This window comes from Heterodontus francisci, chromosome 32, assembly GCF_036365525.1.
Source record: "Heterodontus francisci isolate sHetFra1 chromosome 32, sHetFra1.hap1, whole genome shotgun sequence".
Taxonomy (NCBI): Eukaryota; Metazoa; Chordata; class Chondrichthyes; order Heterodontiformes; family Heterodontidae; genus Heterodontus; species Heterodontus francisci.
In genome coordinates this window covers 14,196,845-14,219,932 of record NC_090402.1, presented here as the reverse complement: position 1 = coordinate 14,219,932, position 23,088 = coordinate 14,196,845, and the positions used below count along the sequence as shown (strand labels likewise).

The following is a 23,088-nucleotide window of genomic DNA, read 5'->3' as shown; positions in this document are numbered from 1 at the left end:
CAGCATTTTTATTACAAGAACAATGAGCATAGCACCTTCTAACAATGTTTGTGAATTATTTAATATGTGCCTGTTTAATGGGCTCTTTGTGATTGAGTAGTACACTGGTGCATTAATATTGTTGTGACAGCAGCATCCTGTGATGTGGAGAGTTGCACGTGGGCTATCCCTCTGATTTACCTATCGTGACAAGGTCTTGATCTTGATCAATGTGGGGGAAGGAGGGGGCTTGAGAAATTAAAATATTGCACTGATTTGTAAGTAAGTTGCTTCCTTGGAAGGAAGTGAGGAAAAATTGATATTCACGGTTGTCCAACATGTGCAGTCAGCCTGTTACACAGCAGTGCATGGGATCACGTTAGTTTCCTGTCTTCTCTGTTGGGGAATGGCGCAGTTACTGTACATGAAAATCTTCAAAATTAGACACAGAGAGGGAATCTGTTTACAACTGGTGTCTGGGGCTCCCCCGATGCCTCAGTGAGTTTTTCCATTGAATACACAAACCATAAAGAACAGTAATGTCCCAAGTTTGATCTGTATTGAGTTCATGGGTCTCAGCCAGAGCTACGAATGTTAACATCTAGTGGGAGCTGCCAGTTGTTTTGTGGCTGTTTTTATGAGCTAACCACTTCCAGTGGGGTGTTTATTTAGTGTGATCAGGGACGGAGATGCAACACCCTATCCCATGACCATGGTTTTCTTGACATTTATAGTCAAGAACAAGTTACAGACATGGGAGAGAAGGTCCATGAGTCTTTGTAGCTGAATTTCCATGTGAGTGACTAGCGCAGCATCATAAGCGTAGAGGGATTCTCTGATCAGGATGCGATCTGTTTTTGTCTTCGCTTACAGCCTTGATGGATTGTAGAGCTTGCCGTCTGACCTAGTGTGCAAATAGGCTCCTTCCATATCTGCTGGGAAGGCGAAAATCAGGAACATAGAGAAGAAGATAACAAAAAGAGTGGGGGCTCGGATACAACCCTGTTTCGCTCCATTCTTCACTCTGAAACGGTCAGAAGTGGAACCATCAAACTGTTTTGTGCAGTGCATGTTGTCATGGAAGGAGCAGATGAAATTGAGGAGCTTCGGTGGACATCCAGTTTTTCCTCCAATCTTGTAGATCCCTGCTCTGCTTACGGTATCGAATGCCTTCGTGAGATCTACGAAAGTAAGGTAAAACGATAAACCCTGATCCCTGCACTTGTAGCTGGCTTATGGCACTGGAAGTGGTTAGAAAACTCTGCTGCCTTGGGTCCACAGTGACAGACAAGACAATCTGTCCCTTGATGCAGAGCTCGATACACGCATAGGGAAAGCAGCTCCCACCTTTGGCCGACTCGCAATACGCGCATAGGATAACACCAAGCTGACCCTTAGGACCAAGCTGATAAGACCTGTGTTCTCAGCACCTTGCTGTATGGCTGTGAAACATGGGTGACTTACAGCTACCAGGAGAAGAAGCTCAATACTTTCCATCTTCGCTGTCTGCGGCGCATTATGGGTGTATCCTGGCAGGACAAAATCACAAATGTGGCAGTCCTCAAAGGCAGAGCTCCCAAATGTGTTGCCGCTAATCAAACAGTGGCGGCTTCGGTGGATCGGACACATCCACAGGATGGAAGACGGTTACATACCCAAGGAACTCCTGTATGGTGAGGTTGCCGGGGCCGGACGACCAGTGGGGCGCCCAAAGCTCCGATTCAAGTGACATGAAGGCCCTAAATGTTGACTATCACACCTGGGAGTCACCAGGTGGCGAAAGAGGGAAATGGTGACACATCCTGTGGACTGGCATGCATTACCACGACGACCAGTGGCTACAGCAGCTTTGCAGCAGGCGCCAACACTGAAAACAATAATTCGCAGCTTCACGTGCGGCACTTGTGGTAGAACCTACCTCAAGGATTGGCCTTCACAGGCATCAGCAAAGGTGAACCAAGAGAAGACACACTACCTAATTGGATTGTTTGCTGCGTGTCCATCATCTTTCCTCGATGGAAGGATATCAACCATTGTTTTGAGAGGTGTTTGGATAAGATCCTCTTTCTCCATTCCATCTGACTGAGTACGTGGACTTCTGATCTGCCCCTTTTAGCTGGCTAACAGGAGATGTCAAGGATTGCTGAAATGTGAGTTTTTCACCACCCTCACTAGCAGGGAATGCTACATTCAGCTCCTTTACATTGATGGAGCTACAATTAGGTGCTGACTGGGAGTTGATTTCTAACCAGATTTGTTCACTGGGTGGGAGGGGGGGAGGTAAATCTGTTAATGCTGAATGTCAGTGCTCTAATGCCTGAATCTGCTAAATTGATGTATAACTTTTTAATATTAGTTTGCTATTATTTAAGAAAACATTTGCCATTCTTTCATTGTTTAGAGTCATCACATGTACCAGGAAGACCATTTTATTTTAATTTGTCGCGGTACAACTGTTCATTATCATTCATCCACTGTATGTTGGTTTCCAAGCTACTGTCATGTATCGGTATTAGGTGCACTAGAATACCTATCATAGTTCTTGAGACTAAAATGTATTAGATGAGGCCGTGCTACCTAATTCACGTTATATTTATTTTGAATTGTTTTTCCAGAGTTTTATGTGGGTTTTAATACTGATACAGCTGGTCATTTTAATGTGGCATAGAACTAAATTGGCAGAGTTCAGTTAAAGAAGGACAAATGTAATTCTAATAAGGAAAGGGGGAAAAAGCTGGCAGCTTTTGTTTAAAACCATGCATTAAAAGTGATGTTCCTTCAGAGTTTGATAGTCATACATTTGTTGCAATAGAAATGTTGTGATTATGTATCATTAGTGTTGGTGTGACGCAACTCGAGAGCTGTATCTGTATTTGTGTAGTATGCTTATTCTAAAATGCTAATCGTTTAATCCCCATGTGCTCTGCAGTGCTTAATTGCCCCATCATCAAACTGATGTGGGATTGTTCTCATTAAGTACTTTTCAAAAACATTATCCTGAGTGATGATGGCTGGTGCCGCCAACAACATAATAAACTGGCTTAATGTTAACCCTTTCATCAGTGCTTTAGATTTGAACAAAATGCACTGGGCATGACGTTAGCTTGTTCTTCCTTTGCACTGGTATTCTTAGACAGTTACAAGGATAGAATAGGAGTGGGTTGATTTCTTCTTCTGCTTTGCTCCTTCAGTCTGATTCTTGAGGATTTTTATATTTTGGCAGTTTACCATTAGATGTAACCCCCTGTTCCCACCTCCTGGTGGCCAATCATACTGCTTGATGTAAATAATGCAGACTCCCCATCTCAAACATTGCTCTTATTCAGAATCTACTGAGAGATGCCACCAAAAGGCAACACTAAGGGCTGCAGCTCTGTTGGGCCACCAGTGGGACTCTGTTAGGGCCAGGCACCACAACCAGGTCACTTGGGGAGAGCAGCAGTCTTGCACCACAGATTTGTGCTTGAGCATCAGTCTCCATAAAGCCAATGTTGTTTGGCTGCTGGAGAGAGTGTATCTGGAGTTTTTTGGGGAGGTGGTTTCGGAAAGAGAAAAGAAACCTTTTGTACCATTAGTCCATGTCAGCTCAGTGAGACGGAGCTTCCATAATTTTATTGAAGACCACACATCTTCGCCAGCTGAAGTGCGATGCTTAGATCCGAAGACAGGTGGGGATGGGGTGGGGTGGGGTTATGTGGTTGCAGGTACCTTCATTTAATAGGAAGCATCATAGCTGTGTGCATTTGTCTGCAAAAGAAATTGAAATATTTGTGAGACTTATTCAGTGATACAGCCTGGACTTGAATGTTCAAATTTGCCTTCATCCCTGTTCACCGTCATTAGTGCCAAAGTGATTTAAAGAGCTGTAGTTGACTAATGAGATTACTTTGTTACTGACAATGTATGCAGTGTCTGGTGATGGTACAAGATAAACATGTAGGCTTCGTTCAGCAATTATGAAGGGCACTGTTCAATTCAGAAGGGAGCTTCATGAACCCTAGAAGTACTAAATCTCATGATCCACGTGTGACGTTTATAACATAGCTTGTACAAAATCCATCATATAACCTCTGCAGAACTGATTCATTATGAATTTTCAGCACTTTCATAAACCAGGATTCAAGAAGTCATGGAGCCATAGATATTTTTGACATTAGATCTGGGGCTGGGTATCTCCACATGGCAGACAGGGAACTATTCTCTGCTCTTCCTCGCAGGCAGCCCCGAACAGCAATAACTGATGGCTGAGACCTACCATCGCTACCACAGAATGTTGAGGTAACAGGGTGGGGAATTGGGGTGTGTGGAGAGATGTCACAGAAGTCATTCCCATAAAAGAAAATTGTACTTTTTCCAGATATCATTAATCAACTAATAATGCTCCTTTTTTTTTCTCCCAACAGATTGATTATCACTTTATTTCAACTCAGGGATATCCCATTGAAGGCTGGGCTGTGGTGTATTACATAACTCACTTGTAAGTAGATTATCAGGTCCCTTTATCGTTGGGATATTTTTGAAAGCCGTAGATTCCAAATGTGTTTCTGAAACCAATCATTCAAAATTACAAAAAAAACTTTTGGGGAAATGGAATCATTGAAGGACCACAGCTATTTACAAACGATTAAGTGTGCACCAAGATTATCAATTAGCATCTCATGGACCTGTGGAATGTGTGTCTTGGCATATGAATCTGCATGCACTATATTGTGTATCTCTTCCTCCAGAATGGAAAGATGTCAAGCAGAGGCTTTTTGAGAGACCATTGCCCTGAGCTGTTGGCTTGCTCTTCCTTGAGGCCAGTTTCATAGAGGCATTGACTGAAGCCAGGGAGCAGGTCATACTATTGGTGGGAGCAGGAAAATCTGAAGAAGAAAAATGTAGCTTTTATAAAATGATCTTAATGTTTATTTATCACTCCAGTTACCTGCCGATGGATGTTAATAAAAATATATCCTGGTGAAGGATGGAAGTAGTAATTCATTTAAAGCAGCCTATTCTACAGAATTTTCACATGATTCTACATGTCAGAGAGATACTGCACTGACTGGTGCCTTTTAATCATGCTTGGTATTGCAAGAATAAAATTGGAAATGCTCGGCATGTCCTACAGTATCTGAAAGAAGAAAGATAAACATTTCACGTACAGACCCTTCGTCAGAACTGCTCTCATGAGTTCTGACACAAGGTCTACACCTGACACATTAACCGTTTATCTTTTCTGGTACTGACAGGTCTACTGTGTATTTCTAGCATTTCCTGTTTTTGTTTCAGGTTTACAGCATTTGTTTGCTCCCTTATGCCAGTATGTTTTATGTAACAAAACTGCAGGGAGTGTTGTGCACAAAGTAGCTATTGCCAGGATGCAGCTAACCTGTGTGAAGCAGAGTTGCAAGAGATAAGAGTGACAATCAGAAGTGTACAGTAAATTTCACTTCACTGATATGTTGTCGTTCGCATTTATTAGGGATAGTGTGCTCCCTTTGTAATTCCTTCTGTGCTCTTCAAAGTGAACAGTGCTAGGGGAATCGAACTCTTCTTACTTCAGGCACCCAGTGCCTGTATCAAGCACAGCCAGACACAGAGTAATGTTCCCAGTACTTTGCCTTAGAAACCTGCCTTATATTTCCCAGTAATACATCACTTAAAATAGCTGGTGAAAACCATATGATGTAGGAGCTGATGATGTAAGTACCACATCCATTTAATCTTATGCACTGTTTGTGCTCTGCTCAAGATATCTGTTTGGCAATAAAATGGTTTCGGAAAAAAAGTACGAAGTGAACACTTTTTAAACTCTGGTTCCTGTTGATAAATAGGACAATCTTTCTGCTCAGACTGAATGATGTAGCTTTGCTTCCACATTCTTCCATTTGCCAGTTTTTGTTGTAAGGAGGCTCCGAGCTAGCCCCACTACAGGAAGAAGGCAGGAAGAATTGGGGAAAGGATTGCCCTGGAATGCTCTCACACGTATCCTTGCAGCCAGTGTGAGGTGGCATCGGTGGAGGTGTAAGGGCAGATCATTTGCCTTCCCTCTTTTCAGGGGATGGGGTGTGACCAGCAGCTTGGAATAATTTCAGAACTGAAATGCAGATAATGGGTTATGAATCTTTTGGGCTTAGCTCTTTCAAGTTGGTATTTTGTGAACCCCTCACCTTGATTACTTGAGTGTCATAGAGTCATACAGCATTGAAACAGGCTCTTCGGCCCACCGAGTCTGTGCCGACCAACAACCACCCATACGTACTAATCCTACATTAACCCCATATTCCCTACCTCATCCCCACCTTCCCTCAATTCTCCTACCACCTATCTACACTAGGGGCAATTTACAATGGCCAATTTACCTAGCAACCTGCAAGTCTTTGGCTGTGGGAGGAAACCGGAGCACCCGGCGGAAACCCACTTGGTCACAGGGAGAACTTGCAAACTCCGCACAGGCAGTACCCAGAACCAAACTCGGGTCGCTGGAGCGGTGAGGCTGCGGTGCTAGCCACTGTGCCGTCACATACCTGAAACGTTAACTCTGCTTCTCACTTCACAGACGCTGCCTGACCTGCTGAGGATTTCCAGCATTTTCTGCTTTTATTTCAGATTTCCATCATCTGCAGTATTTTTCTTTTATTTCTGTCAGTATTACTGTTTCTATTTTAACTGCGCTGGATTAATAAATAATGCAGCAATCATCAAAGAGGAATTTAAGTCACTTTTTCCGTGCACTTCACAAACATCAACTTTTTAAAAATAGATTTAAGGAATAAGAGCTAGATGTGTTGAATGGCATTTGTTTGTTTCCCATGTCCTTATGGTCAGTGATTCACAGTTTTAAACTGAAGAGTCACCATTGAAAGCCAATATATAACAATTACATACAAAGAACATTTGTTTGGGGGTCCTGAACATTACTGCCAAAATCATATTATTTACATTCCAATGACATAACAGAATGGCTACCTTATGGACCTTAGCCCAGAACAATGAAGATGCAACATAAGCTTTTCTAACAGATATAAACTGCTATGCACAACACAAATATGAAAGCTTCACATTTAATGCACCATGTATCTCAGACCCTGTGGAAAAACTATATGGCATTTTAAATCGGGGTGTTTGACACATTTAGACAACATGATAAGGTTCCTTATAAATGCAAGTATTTTTAATCACTGTTTAGTATCCACCAATTGCTATTTAATAAGAGAATGGTTAGACATCTGCATTAAAGTAGTCCATTAGTAAATATCTTTAAGTGTCAAATGGCTGGAACTCTGGCTATCCAAATAAGTGAAAAGCACCATTTCCAATTAATTTTGCAGTGACAGCTGTAACTCTCGCTGCCACAGACACACAGTTATATCCAGGGAAAATGGCTTTGCCATTGACTAGCCTTGAATCCTCCTCTTTGCTAATACTGTATGCTGTTTTTTTTTAAGGTTGAAAGGTGCTCTCTTGTTCATTACAATAGCACTGATAGGAACTGGCTGGGCCTTCGTTAAACACATCCTGTCAGACAAAGACAAGAAAACCTTTATGATCGTTATTCCACTCCAGGTAAAGGGCAATGTTGATGCTGCTCTTTTTGCAGCATTCACATTCTGCACACATGCATCATTTTTTTTTTAGAGATACAGCACTGAAACAGACCCTTCGGCCCACAGAGTCTGTGCCGACCAACAACCACCCATTTATACTAACCCTACAGTAATCCCATATTTCCTACCACCTACCTACACTAGGGGCAATTTACAACAGCCAATTTACCTATCACCTGCAAGTCTTTGGCTGTGGGAGGAAACCGGAGCACCTGCCGAAAACCCACGCGGTCACAGGGAGAACTTACAAACTCCGCACAGGCAGTACCCAGAATCGAACCCGGGTCCCTGGAGCTGTGAGGCTGCGGTGTGAGGCTGAATTTGTATGAATTCAGATTATTGCTTCTCTGATTTCATTGTGAAAGACTGCAAAATGGGCATGAGGCCCTGTCATACCTCCCTATGACTGAAAATCACTGTTCTGGGCCTTTTTAAAATCCTGAATGCAAACTTCTTGGATGTAGCTAGTACATTTTGAGAAACCTTGAAGGGCCAGAAGCTATTGTGCAGGATGCCATGCTTGAAAGGAATGGGAGAAGAAATTATGCAACGATGCAGCTCAGAAGGGGGTCATATGGTGCATCTTGCCTTTGCTGGTGCTTTGAAAGAGCTATCCAATTATTCCCGCTCCCCTGCTCTTTCCTCATACCCAAGGATTCAGTAAATTAATTATTGGTTAGGTGATGCCACATGTGTGTTTAAAAAAAAAAATCGTGTAGATTATAGTAGGAATGGAAGGCTGAAATTGAATGTTGGCCTTTATTGCAAGGCGGGTGGAGTATAAAACTGAAGTCTTGCTACAACTGAACAGGGCATTGGTGAGACCGCACCTAGTGTACTGTGTACAGTTTTGGTCTGCTTACTTAAGGTTTGATATACTTCAAAGTAGGTTCACTCGGCTGATAGCTGGGATGAAGGGGTTGTCTTATAAAGAAAGGTTGAGCAGGTTGGGCCTATACTCATTGAAGTTTAGAAGAATGAGAGGTGATCTTGTTGAAACATATCAGATTCTGAGGGGTCTTGAAGGGTAGATGCTGAGAGGATGTCTCCCCTCGTGGGTGTATCTAGAACTAAGGGGCACAGTTTCAAAATAAGGGGTCTCCCTTTTAAGATGGAGATGAGGAGGAATTTCTTCTCTTAGAGGGTTGTTAATCTTTGGAATTCTCTTCCCCAGAGAGCAGTGGAAGCTGGATTATTGATTATATTCAAGACTGAGTTCTTTTTAATCTACAGGGGAATGAAGGGCTATGGGGAGGCAGGCAGGAAAGTGGCGTTAAGGCCACAATCAGATCAGCTATAATCTTGTTAAATGGCAGAGCAGGCTGAAGGAGCTGAATGGCCTACTCCTGTTTCTTATGTTCTCATGTTCTGAAGGTGGCAATGAGTTTCACAGATTTGAGGTCCAAGGAAAGTGAGTTGAAGTAGGGAATAGTGTGATGGTTCTTCATTTCATTACAGTGAGGATATGGAGGGAGGGGGTGGTGCTGGTGAGAGGATGGTAAGAGCATGGTGTTGGGGATGTTCGCTGACTGATGTCATAAAGCTGACACCTGGTGATGTAGCATATTAACACTCCACTTGTGCTTAATCCTGTGCTGATATTCACCTGATTAGGGGGTAGAGAATTGTTGGCATCCATCTGATTGTTGGGCAGAGTATTGAATCTTGGGCTGGCACATTGCTCCTTCGTGACTGAAACAAGAACAATATTGACAGCTGCAGTGAGATTTAGATCATTTGGCACTCCCAGTCATGGAGGATTGCCTGAATCTGAAGAATGGGTATTTTGGAGGGTGAGAGAAATTCAAGGGAAGAAAATGGGAGTTGTACTATAATAGGGGGCACAATTTTAATTTAAGCTATGCATTGAATTGCCAGACTTGCTTTGGGGAGACAGTAAGTTTTTCTTTTGCTGTTGTGGGGTAGGATGGTGGTGGGAGAATAGAAATTTTGGAAATGTTAAGCTCAACATCCAGTCTGGGGGACATTGCGAAGATGGCAACCTCTAATTATGAGGAGATTCACCATGTGATTGCATTTTAAAATGTTTTTAAAATTTTTACATAGTTAATATTGCCCCTGACACACAGGGGCCCACGTACCACAGTTGTGATCTTTCCTAGTTTACACAGTTCCAAGATCCAGTGGGCCACAAAGGCAAAATTCTAGATGATAATATTTGAAAAGTATTTGTGTGTACATATAATTATTTATCTAATATATATTAAATGGCTACAGTATTTAAATATGCACTCTGGTCAGGTACAGCGTGCACTCCTTTCGTCTTTGAAACTTATCAAACTGATGGGATAAAACGTTCTCTCTCTCCCTTGTCCAGCTTTAAAGATATTATTTGAAATGAGTATGGTGTAATCTTGACCAAGTTCTTGGAATTTGTAGGCCCACAGAAAAAAGCGGCCAAAATTTGCTGTTAATTTGAGAATGTTATTTGGACACTCCTGAAATATGGGTTTGTCTGAGAAATGGAAATATCTCACTGATCCAGTAGAGGATGCTGTGAGATTTGAAGTGACATTATGTTAAAGCAGGTTATAGGGAGTTTTAGACTGCATCATGTCCATGCTGTACCTGACCAGAGAGTGCTTGATGTTGGTAAAATATACCAGAAGTGCAAAGTGTTTTCCTCTTTCCTCCTCTCCACCACCGCCCCCCCACAATCCCCATTTCCCAACCCACCCCCAAGTTATAAAATGATCCAAATCAAATTGCTTTATGCCACTGAATTAAATATATACAGTTGCAAACCATTGCTTAATCCGAGGACATTTGTTGAGGACAGAAATGTTTTCCCTGTTGCAGAGGCTGTCTGTTAGTAAAACTGCTTTGTTCACTAGGTCCTTGCTAATGTCGCTTACATCATTATTGAGTCGACAGAAGAAGGGACGACTGAATACGGACTGTGGAAGGAGATCCTCTTTCTTGTCGACCTCCTGTGTTGCGGTGCCATCCTGTTCCCTGTGGTGTGGTAAGCATAGCCATGGTTTAATTCTGCTGATTTGGATGTAGGTCGTTTGATTGGTGTCCATGATGTGCCTTGGCTGAGGAAAGAAAAGTCAAAATGTCCCCTTGCCTTTCCAGGCTACACACACCCTGGAATTTGTTGGAAAACATAGCTTGTACAGTATTTGGAGTTGCCATGCAGATGATTTAATAATTTAACCAATTCAAGTTAAACCTGCTGCTGTCCCATTGAGGCTCAATTCCCACCCAAAAAGCTGAAAACACAGCTGTTTCTCCCCCAGACTTTCCATTTCATCTCCGTAGACCTTTTTTTTCTTAAAGGTTACGAGCTCACGTGGATGCAACCCTTTGGTACCTTCCCAGGTAGGCATTCTTCATGTGCAAATAAAGGCATTGAGTGTCATGCTTGCAAGAAGCAGTAACAAGCTAGAGTCCGATTTCATCTGACATCTACACCGGGGCATAGTCACGGGGTGAGTCCATGAGCCACAACCCACCCAGACCCACCCTGATCTGAGCCTTCTAGAACAACCGGATGACAGGATAATCAGAATGAATACAGGAATCTTACAGCTGAAGCAGTGGTTGACTTTCCTCCCTGCTTTAGGTTTGCGGGAGACCCAAGCAGTGAGCCTGTGTCAGTGGAATGCCTGATACTTTTTGTTAGATGGAGCAAATTTTGGGGTGTCCTCTGCCCAACTAGCACCCAAGCAGAGGTTGATGGGAGGAAAATCTGTCCTTGTTCCTCTCTCTACCCATTTACCCAAACACAGCTTGGGGACAAATGGTGCACTATGAGCAAAATTATGGGTCTATTATTGGAGGCATTTACAGAAGTCGCTGTTAATGTTGTGAGCTTGCATCAGTTATTGCTTAATTGGTGGTTTTAATATATAAAAGTCAATGTGGTCACTTGGTAGTTCATTAAATTAATCTTTAAAATATAACTTCCCCATGCCTGGTTTAAAAGCTCAAGTATTTTAAATGGAAGTCTATTGATTAAGTTTGTTTGTGGGCTTAATTTGACACTGCAGCATTTTCCACAAGCTTAAGTGCACCTTAATTGTTATTCATCGTTGCACTTACAGGTCAGTTAGACATTTGCAAGAGGCGTCGGCTACAGATGGAAAAGGTAAGCAAGAATCTAGAAATCTAAATGGTTGCTGTGTAGGTGTAGGTAGCTTTAAACAAAACACTACCACTGGATGCAGCCTAAAACTGGGCAATGCAGAAGGTACATTAATGTAAGTGTAGAGTATTATAGAATATCAGTGGAAAACCTGCACCTCATGAATTCAGGTTGTTTGCTGCTTGCTTATCATTGAAGTAATGGACTATTGTGAAAAATATACCTGGTTTGAAAAATTTACGGCAAAACGCCATCTCAGTGTTGTGCAGTGTGTCCATAAAGACAGAATTGCTACCTAATGCAGCAAAAACAATGCATATACAGACATGGGAAATAAAATAAAGCTGGTAACCAGGAAATGAGTGGAAGGCAGAATATTTAGTCCGGCATCTTATTCATACCCTTTTAGCAGGTTGCAGTGAGCTTAAAATTGAAATAGTGCATGGCGTGTGAAGCACAACAGGTGGGATTCATGCATTGTCTGTGGAGGAACACAGTCCGAAAGCAACAGACCAACAACCTCTTTCTTTTAATGTATTTCTCTTTTTTAAAAAAATGTACTCTCTTCTCTTGCTGGGTTATGGTTAGACCGGCATCTGCTCCCTTCCACCACTTTGTATGCGCAGCCATTCTTCAGGTTTGAGCCCGGAAAGTGCCGATAGGGTGTTAGAAATCGTTGCAGCAGAGTCCAATCCCGATCTGACCTGGCATCCACCCATAGACTTTTCAGCAGGAGTCATAAACAGCAATTAGAGCTAACAACTGTGCCCACTTACCCTTTCTCATCCCACCCCTTCTGAAACCTAATAGTACTGCTACAGTAATATAAATAAAAGCAAAATACTGCAGATACTTCAATCTGAAATAAAGCCAGAAAGTGCTGGGAATACTCAGCAGGTCTGGCAGCATCTGTGGAGAGAGAAGCAAAGTTAACATTTCAGGTCAGTGACCTTTCATCAGAACTGTACTGCTGTAGCCAGTTCTTCACACAGCTGAGATCGGTTAAATCAACACAGGCTGTCCAGCAAACCTGTTGGCCGGCATGGTTAGTACTTCACAGCATAAACTTGACAAATGTTTCCAGGTGCCTCTAGCAACCAATTCTGCAGTAGCATTGGCAAAGATGTGGGATATAGTTACTTAACAAACCTCAACCAGAGGCATCTAAAAGAAGAGGTGGGAAATAAATTTAAACTGGGGAGTGTGCTTGTATAGCAGTGCTGTGATTTGTGTTTGATTAGTCATAAAAATCAGCTTCTAGTTGCCACGCCATTAAAAACTACATTTCTTTTTGCATGCCGGGACAGTCTCTGGCTAAATTAGTCAATTAATATCTAATATTTTGGAAATTTGAAGTCAACGAATTTAACTCCTTGAATTTGCAAATGTCCTACATTACAATGCTGACATTTAAGTCTGGGATGGATGTGTAACAAAAACAGAAAATGCTTGAAATACTCAGCAGGTCAGGCAGCATCTATGGAGAGAAAAATACTTAACATTTTAGGTCTGTGACCTTGTGGAATGGATATGTATCATAGAAATATTTCTTTAGCACCTTGCTATTCTGACTTGGCTCCTAGAAGTGATCCTGTTCCACTTTTAGGTCATGGTATTCAGAATATTACAGGAAGCCAGAGGGAACTCTGAGTTCACCTGTATTACTGATCTCTTCTGGAAGTGGAAGAAGTGTTTTCTGAGAGCTCAAATGCCAAAGCTTTTTTAATGCTGTTGTTTATTTTCAGCCTGTGGAGTCTGTGCTGCTGCTCAGCTCCCTAATAGCAAATCCATGTGAAGGAAACTAGCTCCCCATTGAGCCTTCACCTATCAGCTCATTTGATGCTGTGCTGGATATATGAAGAGTTAGCCTTACTTGGGTTTTCTAGATGTGTTTATGGTTTATTGAGTGCTGATCTACATTTTGGAGACAAGTCAAGAAATTGAAGGACTAATTTATTTCTGTGGAGCAGTGGAAAGGGGCACAGGTGTAGGATCTGCAGAACAGTAGAGTGCTTCACAGATCCCAAGCATTTTGGAAAATTTTACGTGTTGGAAAACAAAAGAGAATTTGTACTCCTCTCCCTCAACTTGTGCTGAGCTGTGTTTTTCCAGTGTGTTAGCTTTCTCCTACTTCTCATCTTTTGTTCTGATTACAGATCTCTGCAGGTTATTTGCAGCTGAATCATTGTTGCAGTGGCCCTGCTTGACAGTCCAAGTAAAATGTAACAAAAAGATTCTTCCTTTTCTCCCATTGTTCTGTAATTGACCAGCGATATCATGCAGCAGAAAATATCCTGTCAACTTTTTCACTGAAATGAAATGTTGGTGGGGGGACGGGGGGGAGGGTGGAGATTGCTGAGGAGGTTTAGACTATTCATCTCATCTGCAAACATACTAGACTTGAGTGTTTAATAAGCTTTATTATGCATGCATACGTTAAGAGACATAGTTTGTTGGTGCTTCATTCCTTTGCCCCCATTATTTTCAATATATCAAGTTCTTAGAAAAGCCAGAGTTCTGCAGAGTTAGGAATGGGGAAAAAAAATCCAAAAGCAACTCATTTTGAGACAACTCCCAGGAGCCAGTAAGAGAACAGGTAATGGCCTGAGTGTGAGAGCAGTTGCTTCCCAGGGATAGGCAGGACACTGCATTGGGAACAAGAGGGTAACTGTTGAAAGAGAAAATAATAAAATATAGTCGATGATGGAAAGACTGAAACATACAGGAATGATGTATTACCCAGTGATTTGGTGCTGAAATCATTAAATTAACCATGGTTCATTATGACAACAGGCAGAGAAAATCTCTGGTAATCTGTAAAACATGGGAATCTTTTGATCGGCAAACTCTACCTTCTCACCACATTCCTCAGTCACCTCTCGAGAAATGCTTCTCAATTGTCTTTCAAATCCATTCATACTGTCCACTTATTCTACCAAGTCTTTTGCCTGTTAAATGAATAAGTTCCATTCAATACTTTTTTTCCTTTAATAAACTCTCCATTTTAACTTAAATTTGAAAATGTGGCCTCTGATGTTTAAATAATTCACATTGAGCAGGTTGGCTTGGTTTGCATCTTCCAATGAAACCTTTCCATAATTGTTGAATTCAGTAAATGCATGTGGTTAGAGCACTTCCAGCTCAGAGCCCTTTCCTATCCTGAGTGGCGTGAAACAGGGCTGTGTTCTCGCACCCACACTTTTTGGGATTTTCTTCTCCCTGCTGCTTTCACATGCATTCAAGTCCTCTGAAGAAGGAATTTTCCTCCACACAAGATCAGGGGGCAGGTTGGTCAACCTTCCCCGTCTAAGAGCGAAGTCCAAAGTACGGAAAGTCCTCATCAGGGAACTCCTCTTTGCTGACGATGCTGCTTTAACATCTCACACTGAAGAGTGCCTGCAGAGTCTCATCGACAGGTTTGCGGCTGCCTGCAATGAATTTGGCCTAACCATCAGCCTCAAGAAAATGAACATCATGGGGCAGGACGTCAGAAATGCTCCATCCATCAATATTGGTGACCACGCTCTGGAAGTGGTTCAAGAGTTCACCTACCTAGGCTCAACTATCACCAGTAACCTGTCTCTAGATGCAGAAATCAACAAGCACATGGGAAAGGCTTCCACTGCTATGTCCAGACTGGCCAAGAGAGTGTGGGAAAATGGCGCACGGACACGGAACACAAAAGTCCGAGTGTATCAGGCCTGTGTCCTCAGTACCTTGCTCTATGGCAGCGAGGCCTGGACAACGTATGTCAGCCAAGAGCGACGTCTCAATTCATTCCATCTTCGCTGCCTCCGGAGAATATTTGGCATCAGGTGGCAGGACCGTATCTCCAACACAGAAGTCCTCAAGGCGGCCAACATCCCCAGCTTATACACACTACTGAGTCAGCAGCGCTTGAGATGGCTTGGCCATGTGAGCCGCATGGAAGATGGCAGGATCCCCAAAGACACATTATACAGCGAGCTCGCCACTGGTATCAGACCCACTGGCCGTCCATGTCTCCGCTTTAAACGTCTGCAAACGCGACATGAAATCCTGTGACATTGATCACAAGTCGTGGGAGTCAGTTGCCAGCGTTCGCCAGAGCTGGCGGGCAGCCATTAAGGTGGGGCTAAAGTGTGGCGAGTCGAAGAGACTTAGTAGTTGGCAGGAAAAAAGACAGAGGCGCAAGGGGAGAGCCAACTGTGTAACAGCCCTGACAAACAAATTTCTCTGCAGCACCTGTGGAAGAGCCTGTCATTCTAGAATTGGCCTTTATAGCCAGTCCAGGTGCTGCTTCACAAACCACTGACCACCTCCAGGTCCTTATCCATTGTCTCTCGAGATAAGGAGGCCAAAGGAGAAGAGCACCTGAGTTATTATTAACTCTGGAGGCGTGAGTGATAATCTGGCTGCCTACAGAATTGATACTTCATCCATCATGTGATGATTCCCTTGTGTAAATCAACACTTAAAGGGAAACAGCAACCCATTTCACTGTGTTCGTGTTTAAAATAATTCATCAGATTCAGTGGAACAAGACTAACAACAGCATAAGATTAATACTGAAATGGATTCCAGAAATTCTTTGTGGATGAAATTTCTACAGATTTAACCTACACCTGTCAAAAATGATGCTTTTTTTCATGTACAAATAGGGATTGATCCATTTTTCATGTTATCTCTGCAGCTGAGAGAATTTTTCCATTCAAAATGGCTTGATAGTACTGCAAAAAAAACCTTTTCTCTTTTCAAGGTCATATAGCTGCACAAATAGAATAAAAATCGAACAGGTTGGGACCCTGTTCACTAGAAGAGAAGACTGAGGGGTGACCTCATGGAGGTCTTTATGCGCATGAAAAGGTTTGATAGGGTAGATGTAGAGAAGATATTTGCATTTGGTGGGGTGAAGCCAGTACAAAGGGGAAAGTAAATATATGTAGTCATTAATAAATCCAATAGGGAATTCAGGAGAAAGAGGGTGGTTAGAATGTGGAACTCATGACCATAATTGAAGCAGATAACATAGATTAAGGAGAAGTAGATAAGCACATGAGGGAAAAAGTTGTGGCTCCAGCACTCATCCCTGTGATGCACCACTCGTTACATCTTGCCAACCAGAAAATGACCCATTTATGTCTACTCTCTGTTTCCTGTTAGCTAGCCAATCTTCTATCCATGCTAAAATGTCACCCCCTACACCATGAGCTTTTGTTTTCCGCAATAACCTTTGATGTGGCACATTATCAAATGCTTTCTGTAAATCTAAGTACAGTATATCCACCGGTTCCCCTTTATCCACAGCACATGTTACTTCTTCAGAGAACTCCAATAAATTGGTTACATGTGATTTCCCTTTCACAAAACCATGCTGGTTCTGACTGATTACCTTGAAATTTTCTAAGTGCCCTGCTGGAATGTCTTTAATAATAGCTTCTAACAATTTCTTTATGACATGTTAAACTCTTAGGCCTGTAGTTTCCTGCTTTCTGTCTCCCTCCCTTTCTGAATAAAGGAGTTACATGGGCTATTTTCCAATCTAATGGAACCTACCCCGAATCTAGAGAATTTTGGAAAATTAAAACTAATGCATGAACGATCTCACTAGCCACTTCTTTTAAGACCCTAGGATGAAGTTCGTCAGGACCCGGAGACTTGTCAGCCCACAGCTCCAACAATTTTCTCAGTACCGCTTCCTGGTGATTGTAATTTTCTTGAGTTCTTCCTACCCTTCAATTTCCTGACTTACAGCTATTTCTGGGATGTTACTTGTATCCTCTATGGTGAAGACAGATGCAAAATACCTGTTCAGTTCATCTGCCATCTCCTTATTTTCCCTTATTAGTTCCCCAGACTTACTTTCTATAGGAGCAACATTCACTTTGTTAACTCTTTTTAAAATATGTGTAGAAACTCTCACTATCTGTTTTTATATTTCTAGCCAGCTTTTTCTCAGTAAAGAGAACAGTACAGCACAGGAACAGGCCATTCGGCCCTCCAAGCCTGCGCCGATCTTGATGCCTGCCTAAACTAAAACCTTCTGCACTTCCGGGGACCGTATCCCTCTATTCCCATCCTATTCATGTATTTGTCAAGATGCCTCTTAAACGTCGCTATTGTACCTGCTTCCACCATCTCCCCCAGCAGCAGGTTCCAGGCACTCACCACCCTCTCTGTAAAGAACTTGCCTCGCACATCCCCTCTAAACTTTGCCCCTTGCACCTTAAACCTATGTCCCCTAGTAACTGACTCTTCCACCCTGGGAAAAAGCTTCTGACTATCCACTCTGTCCATGCCGCTCATAACTTTGTAAGCCTCTATCATGTCGCCCTTCCACCTCCGTCGTTCCAGTGAAAACAATCCGAGTTTATCCAACCTCTCCTCATAGCTAATGCCCTACAGACCAGGCAACATCCTGGTAAACCTCTTCTGTACCCTCTCCAAAGCCTCCACGTCCTTCTGGTTTTGTGGCGACCAGAATTGCACGCAATATTCTAAGTGTCGCCTAACTAAGGTTCTGTACAGCTGCAGCATGACTTGCCAATTTTTATACTCTATGCCTCGACCGATGAAGGCAGGCATGCCGTATGCCTTCTTGACTACCTTATCCATCTGCGTTGCCACTTTCAGTGACCTGTGGACCTGTACGCCCAGATCTCTCTGCCTGTCAATACTCCTAAGGGTTCTGCCATTTACTGTATACTTCCCACCTACATTAGACCTTCCAAAATGCATTACCTCACATTTGTCCGGACTCTTAATTTTCCCCTCCTTATCAATCTTGTAGTCATTCTTTGCTGCTTTTTATATTCTGCCCATTCTTTGGACCTGCCACCCATCGTTGCACAATTATAGGCTTTTTCTTTAAGTTTGATACTATCTTTAACTTTTTTAGTTAACCACAGATGATGGGTCCTCCCCTTGGAATTTTTCTTTCTCGTTGGAATGTATCTATTCTGAAATATCCTTTTAAATGTCTGCCACTGCATCTCTATTGACCTGTCCCTTAACCTAATTTGCCAGTTCACTTTTGCTAGCTCTGCTTTCATGCCCTCATAAATGCCCTTATTTAAGATTAAAATACTAGTCTGAGAACCACTGTTATCTCCCTCAAACTGAATGTAAAATTCAATCATATTATGCTCGCTGCTGCCTAGAGGCGCCTTCACTATGAAGTCATCAATTAATCTTATCTCGTTGCGCAATACCAGGTCTAGTGTAGCCTGCTCACTGGCTCCAGAACGTGCTGTTCTAAGAAACTATCCAGAAAACATTCTATGAACTCATCTAGGCTATCTTTGCCCATCTGATTATTCCAGTCTATATGTAGATTAAAATCCCCCATGATTATCGCCGTTCCTTTCTGACAAACACCCATTATTTCTTCCTTTGTACCCGTCCTACCGTGTGGTTACTGTTAGAGGGCCTGTAAACCACTCCCACTTCTTGTCTTTATCATTTCTCATATCTACCCAAACCGCTTCTACATCCTGGCTTACTGAACTTAGGTCATCCCTCTACTGTCAGAACAGTATGCAGTGAGAGAAACTCTGGACTAATTTCTAAGCAACTAGTCTCGATAAAATTGTTTTGTATTGCAAATTGTTGGGTGGTCTAGCATGATAAAAAAAAAAAAATTGATTCGCATTCAGAATGTTGCACTACTTTTGGCTGGTCTCCTGAATTAAGAAAGTACTTGCATTTATATAACTCATTTCATAAACTCAATTCATCCCAAACTGCTTCACAACCAATCAAGTACTTTTGAAGTTTAGTCACTGTTGTAATGTCCTGAAACCCAGCGGCCAATTTTCACACAGCAAGGTCCCATGAATAGCAAGGAGATAAGATCATTTGCTGTATGTTATTTTCTGTTTCTTGGAAAAAAAACTGAAATATATCTTGTTTTCGGTTTATGCATAAGAGTTCACATTACTTTTAAAATTCCACCTACTCTTTTCATACCTTCTGCCTACAAGCTGATCTGCCTCCCACACGTTCCCTCCATATCTTGCTCCTGGAAGCAGCTCAGTGGGAGATCTATTAATAGTTTAGTCCAGTGTCCTTTGTCTTGCATAGTACTTCTTTTGTCATTCAACCGTGTATTCTCTGACTCATTGTGAGCAATTCCAAGGGAGATATACCAGTCTTATAAATAATGTGCTAGATGCTTCAATGTAGGTTCATGTCTGCAATTCCCTGCGCACTGTGGGTTTCAAATCTCAGCTGTGGTGCAATAGAAAGATTGGGGAGGAAGATCTGAAGCACAGGATTCTTGAACTACTTTCACACAGCTCTGAGTAAATGATACTGGTGGAGGCATAGATGCAAGTTTCTAGGCTGTCCTCTCAGCCAGCGATGATGCACAGAGGAGGCTTTCTGAGAAAAAGGATGAACTTTTAGATAATCTGAGCTCTTCTTCACTATTTGAGTTTTTCTATGCCACATACCTGCTCTCACTAGCAGCTATTTAACAGTCATTCTGTTCAGACTAAATCCTAGAAGGTTTTTGGAGATAGTCCAGAGTGACTGACACTCCTATTTTTACCCTGTGCATGTAGAAATTCCTAACCTCTGCGAGACTCCTTCTTATTGAAAACTCACCATATAGAAAATTAGACTTGGTGGGCTGAAGGGTCTGTTTCAATGCTGTAATCTCTCTATGACTCTATGAGCTGCCTCTTTAAGCTATACTGTTAAAGCCTAAATTTTAGGATCTCGTGACAGGAGCCTGCCAGTCATTGTGGGATTTGTAGTTCATTCTCTCTGCCGTGAACTTGGGATTTGTAGTTTTTGTTTTCGTCCCTTTTGTAGAGAAATACAAATTGTGTCAGAGTGAATGCAACCCCATGGAACTGTGTTGGGGTCTAGCTGCAGGACGTGGAACTGGGAACAGACAGTGTGAAAGCTGGGCTGTCTGACCATAGTCCAGTTTGGAGCAGACCTTTTCACATGAATTGTGCTGGAGTCTGGAGAGCGAACTGTAGCATTAGTTACATTGTATAGTACTGGGGAGTTATACTGAAAGGCCTTGGCTGTATTTAAAAAAATCTCATACTAGATTTCCAGTTGAGGGACAAGAGCTCTTGGGTATAGGGTGTGGTGGGCAACCAACATTACTACTGAAAACAGTTTGAGATTTTTTAACAACTTGATTACTTGCTTTTCTGGTAGCTGTCTTTTGTTCTTTGGCTACATAGAAGCAAATGGAAAAATGTGAGAGTAAGGCCTACCTGTCGACGATTTCATGTATTTATTTTTTGCACTGAAAAGGTTAAATGACTGTCTGCTCCTCGGGTAGATCTGCAATTGCTGCATCTCCTTTCTGGCACTAACGGTCAGCATTATATTACAGATTAAGTGTCTCTGTGGGGACAGCAGTGCCCAGTTAGAATTCCAGTCACTCCATTCTGCAGCTGCTGTGTTCTGCCTGAAAGGCGATCATTAGGTCTTAAGCTATTTGGCACGTGCCAAAGACAGAGATCTTTTGCGCACCAGTCCTCCATTTATTAGATGCAGCACTCAGTTACAATATAGCAATCATTGTAGCCTGAAACTCCCCAAGGCCCGTCTGTTTTGTGATGAGATCCTAGTCTCTGTGTTACCCAAGGCATGGTGCAAATATGCATTTTTATTATTACTCATAACCCTTTCTGTCTGAGCAGTTGGTTGCAGGATTTAATGTGATAGCTTTACTGAAGAAGGTTGAAAGGCAACAGTTTCCCACTCAATAATTTAAAACCAAATTATGTATTTTTCTGTGATTTCTTTGCTGCCCCACCATTTTTTCTGGGCACATTGTCACAGAATTGTTACAGCACAGAAGGAGGTCATTTGGCCTGTTGTGCCTGCTCTGACTCTCCAAAAGAGCAATTTATCTAGTGCCACTCCCCCACCTTCTCCCTGGAGCCTTGCACATTCTTCTGTTTCTGATAACAATCAAATCCCCTCTTGAAAACCTTTTGCTAATTACCTGATATCTGTCCCCTCTTGTTTTCCATCCGTTCACCAATGGGAACAGTTTTTCCCGATCTCTTCTGTTCAGAGCCCTCATGATTTTGAATAGCTCTATTAAATCTCCTCTCAACCTTCTCTTCAAGGAAAGGAGTCCCAACTTCTCCAAATTATCTACGTAACTGAAGTTCCTTATCCTTGGAACCATTCTAATGAATCTTTTCTCACTCTCTAATGCCTGCACATCCTTCCTAAAGTGTGGCACCCAGAACTAGACACAACACTCCAGTTGAGGCCGAGCTAGCGTTCTGTACAACTTTAACATAACTTCCTTACTTTTGTACTCTCTGCCCCTATTAATAAAGCCCAGGATATTGTATGTTTTATTAACCGCTCTCTCAACCTGTCCAGCCACCTTCAATGATTTATGCACATAGATACCAAAAACCCTCTGCTCCTGCGCCCACTTTAGAATTGTACTTTTTATTTTGTATTACTTCTCTGTGTTCTTACTACCAGAATGAATCACTTCACACTTCTCTGTATTAAATTTCATCTGCCACTTGTCCGCCCATTCCATAAACCTATGTTCTTTTGAAGTTCTACGCGATCCTCCTCACAGTTCACAATGCTTCCAAGTTTCATATCATGCACAAATTTTGAAATTGTGCCTTGTACACCAACGTCTAGGCCATTAATATATATCAGGAAGAGCAAGGGTGCTAACACCGCCTGGGGAACTCCACTACAAACCTTCCTACTGTCCAAAAAATATTAACCACGACTCTGTTTCCTGTCACTCAGCCAATTTCATATCCATGTTTCCACTTTCCCTTTTATTCCATGAGCTGTAACTTTGCTCACAAGTCTGTTGTGTGGCACTTTTATCAAATGCTGATTGCTGAATACTGGAACCCTCCAGTACCTCACCCATGACTGTGACTGTTGACAAGCTATGTGACCACGGTTACCACAGCCAAGTATATCCATACATGTTCATTTTCCAGTGCAGTGCAATGCATGCCAGTCAAGACAAGGACCCCGAGTGGTGTCTCTTCCTCCAACCCTCAGTACAGGTGTACATGGAGTTGTTTTAGCATCCTGACTGCCTCCCCCAGATCAGCTGAGTCAACACAAATGATTGAGCCTGTGACCACCTCCCCGCCATCCTGTTGCTCAGTTACACATACACTTTATTAACTGAGTCCTCAAGAAAGCTCAGGCCTTGAAATTTTCAAAGGCGTTAAATAAAAGATGGTTATGTTGGTGCATTGCAAGGTGTTATGGAGTAATAGGGCCTGCGTGTGTTCCTGTGATTCTCCAGAGGGAGGGGTAAGTGGAAGGTACTGCATCACAGGAGAGAAGGAGAAATCAGAGGGCAAGTCAGGCTAGTACATGGGCGAAACTCATTCCTCCCCTTGAGCAGGTGATTTCTGTTAAGGTTGTTCACTCAAGTGATGTATCATATGA

At 42.4% G+C, this 23,088-nt stretch overlaps 1 protein-coding gene across 3 annotated transcripts in view; it reads left to right on the top strand.

The window, feature by feature from the left end:
• Window positions 1-23,088, top strand: part of gpr107 (G protein-coupled receptor 107) — a 115,318-nt gene that overhangs the window by 25,267 nt on the left and 66,963 nt on the right. For all 3 annotated transcript variants that reach the window (XM_068012281.1, XM_068012280.1, XM_068012282.1), the window contains exons 11-14: window positions 4,383-4,456; window positions 7,413-7,530; window positions 10,427-10,557; window positions 11,642-11,685. In XM_068012281.1, coding sequence (XP_067868382.1) covers window positions 4,383-4,456; window positions 7,413-7,530; window positions 10,427-10,557; window positions 11,642-11,685 — 367 coding nt within the window. The remainder of the gene's footprint in view (window positions 1-4,382; window positions 4,457-7,412; window positions 7,531-10,426; window positions 10,558-11,641; window positions 11,686-23,088) is intronic.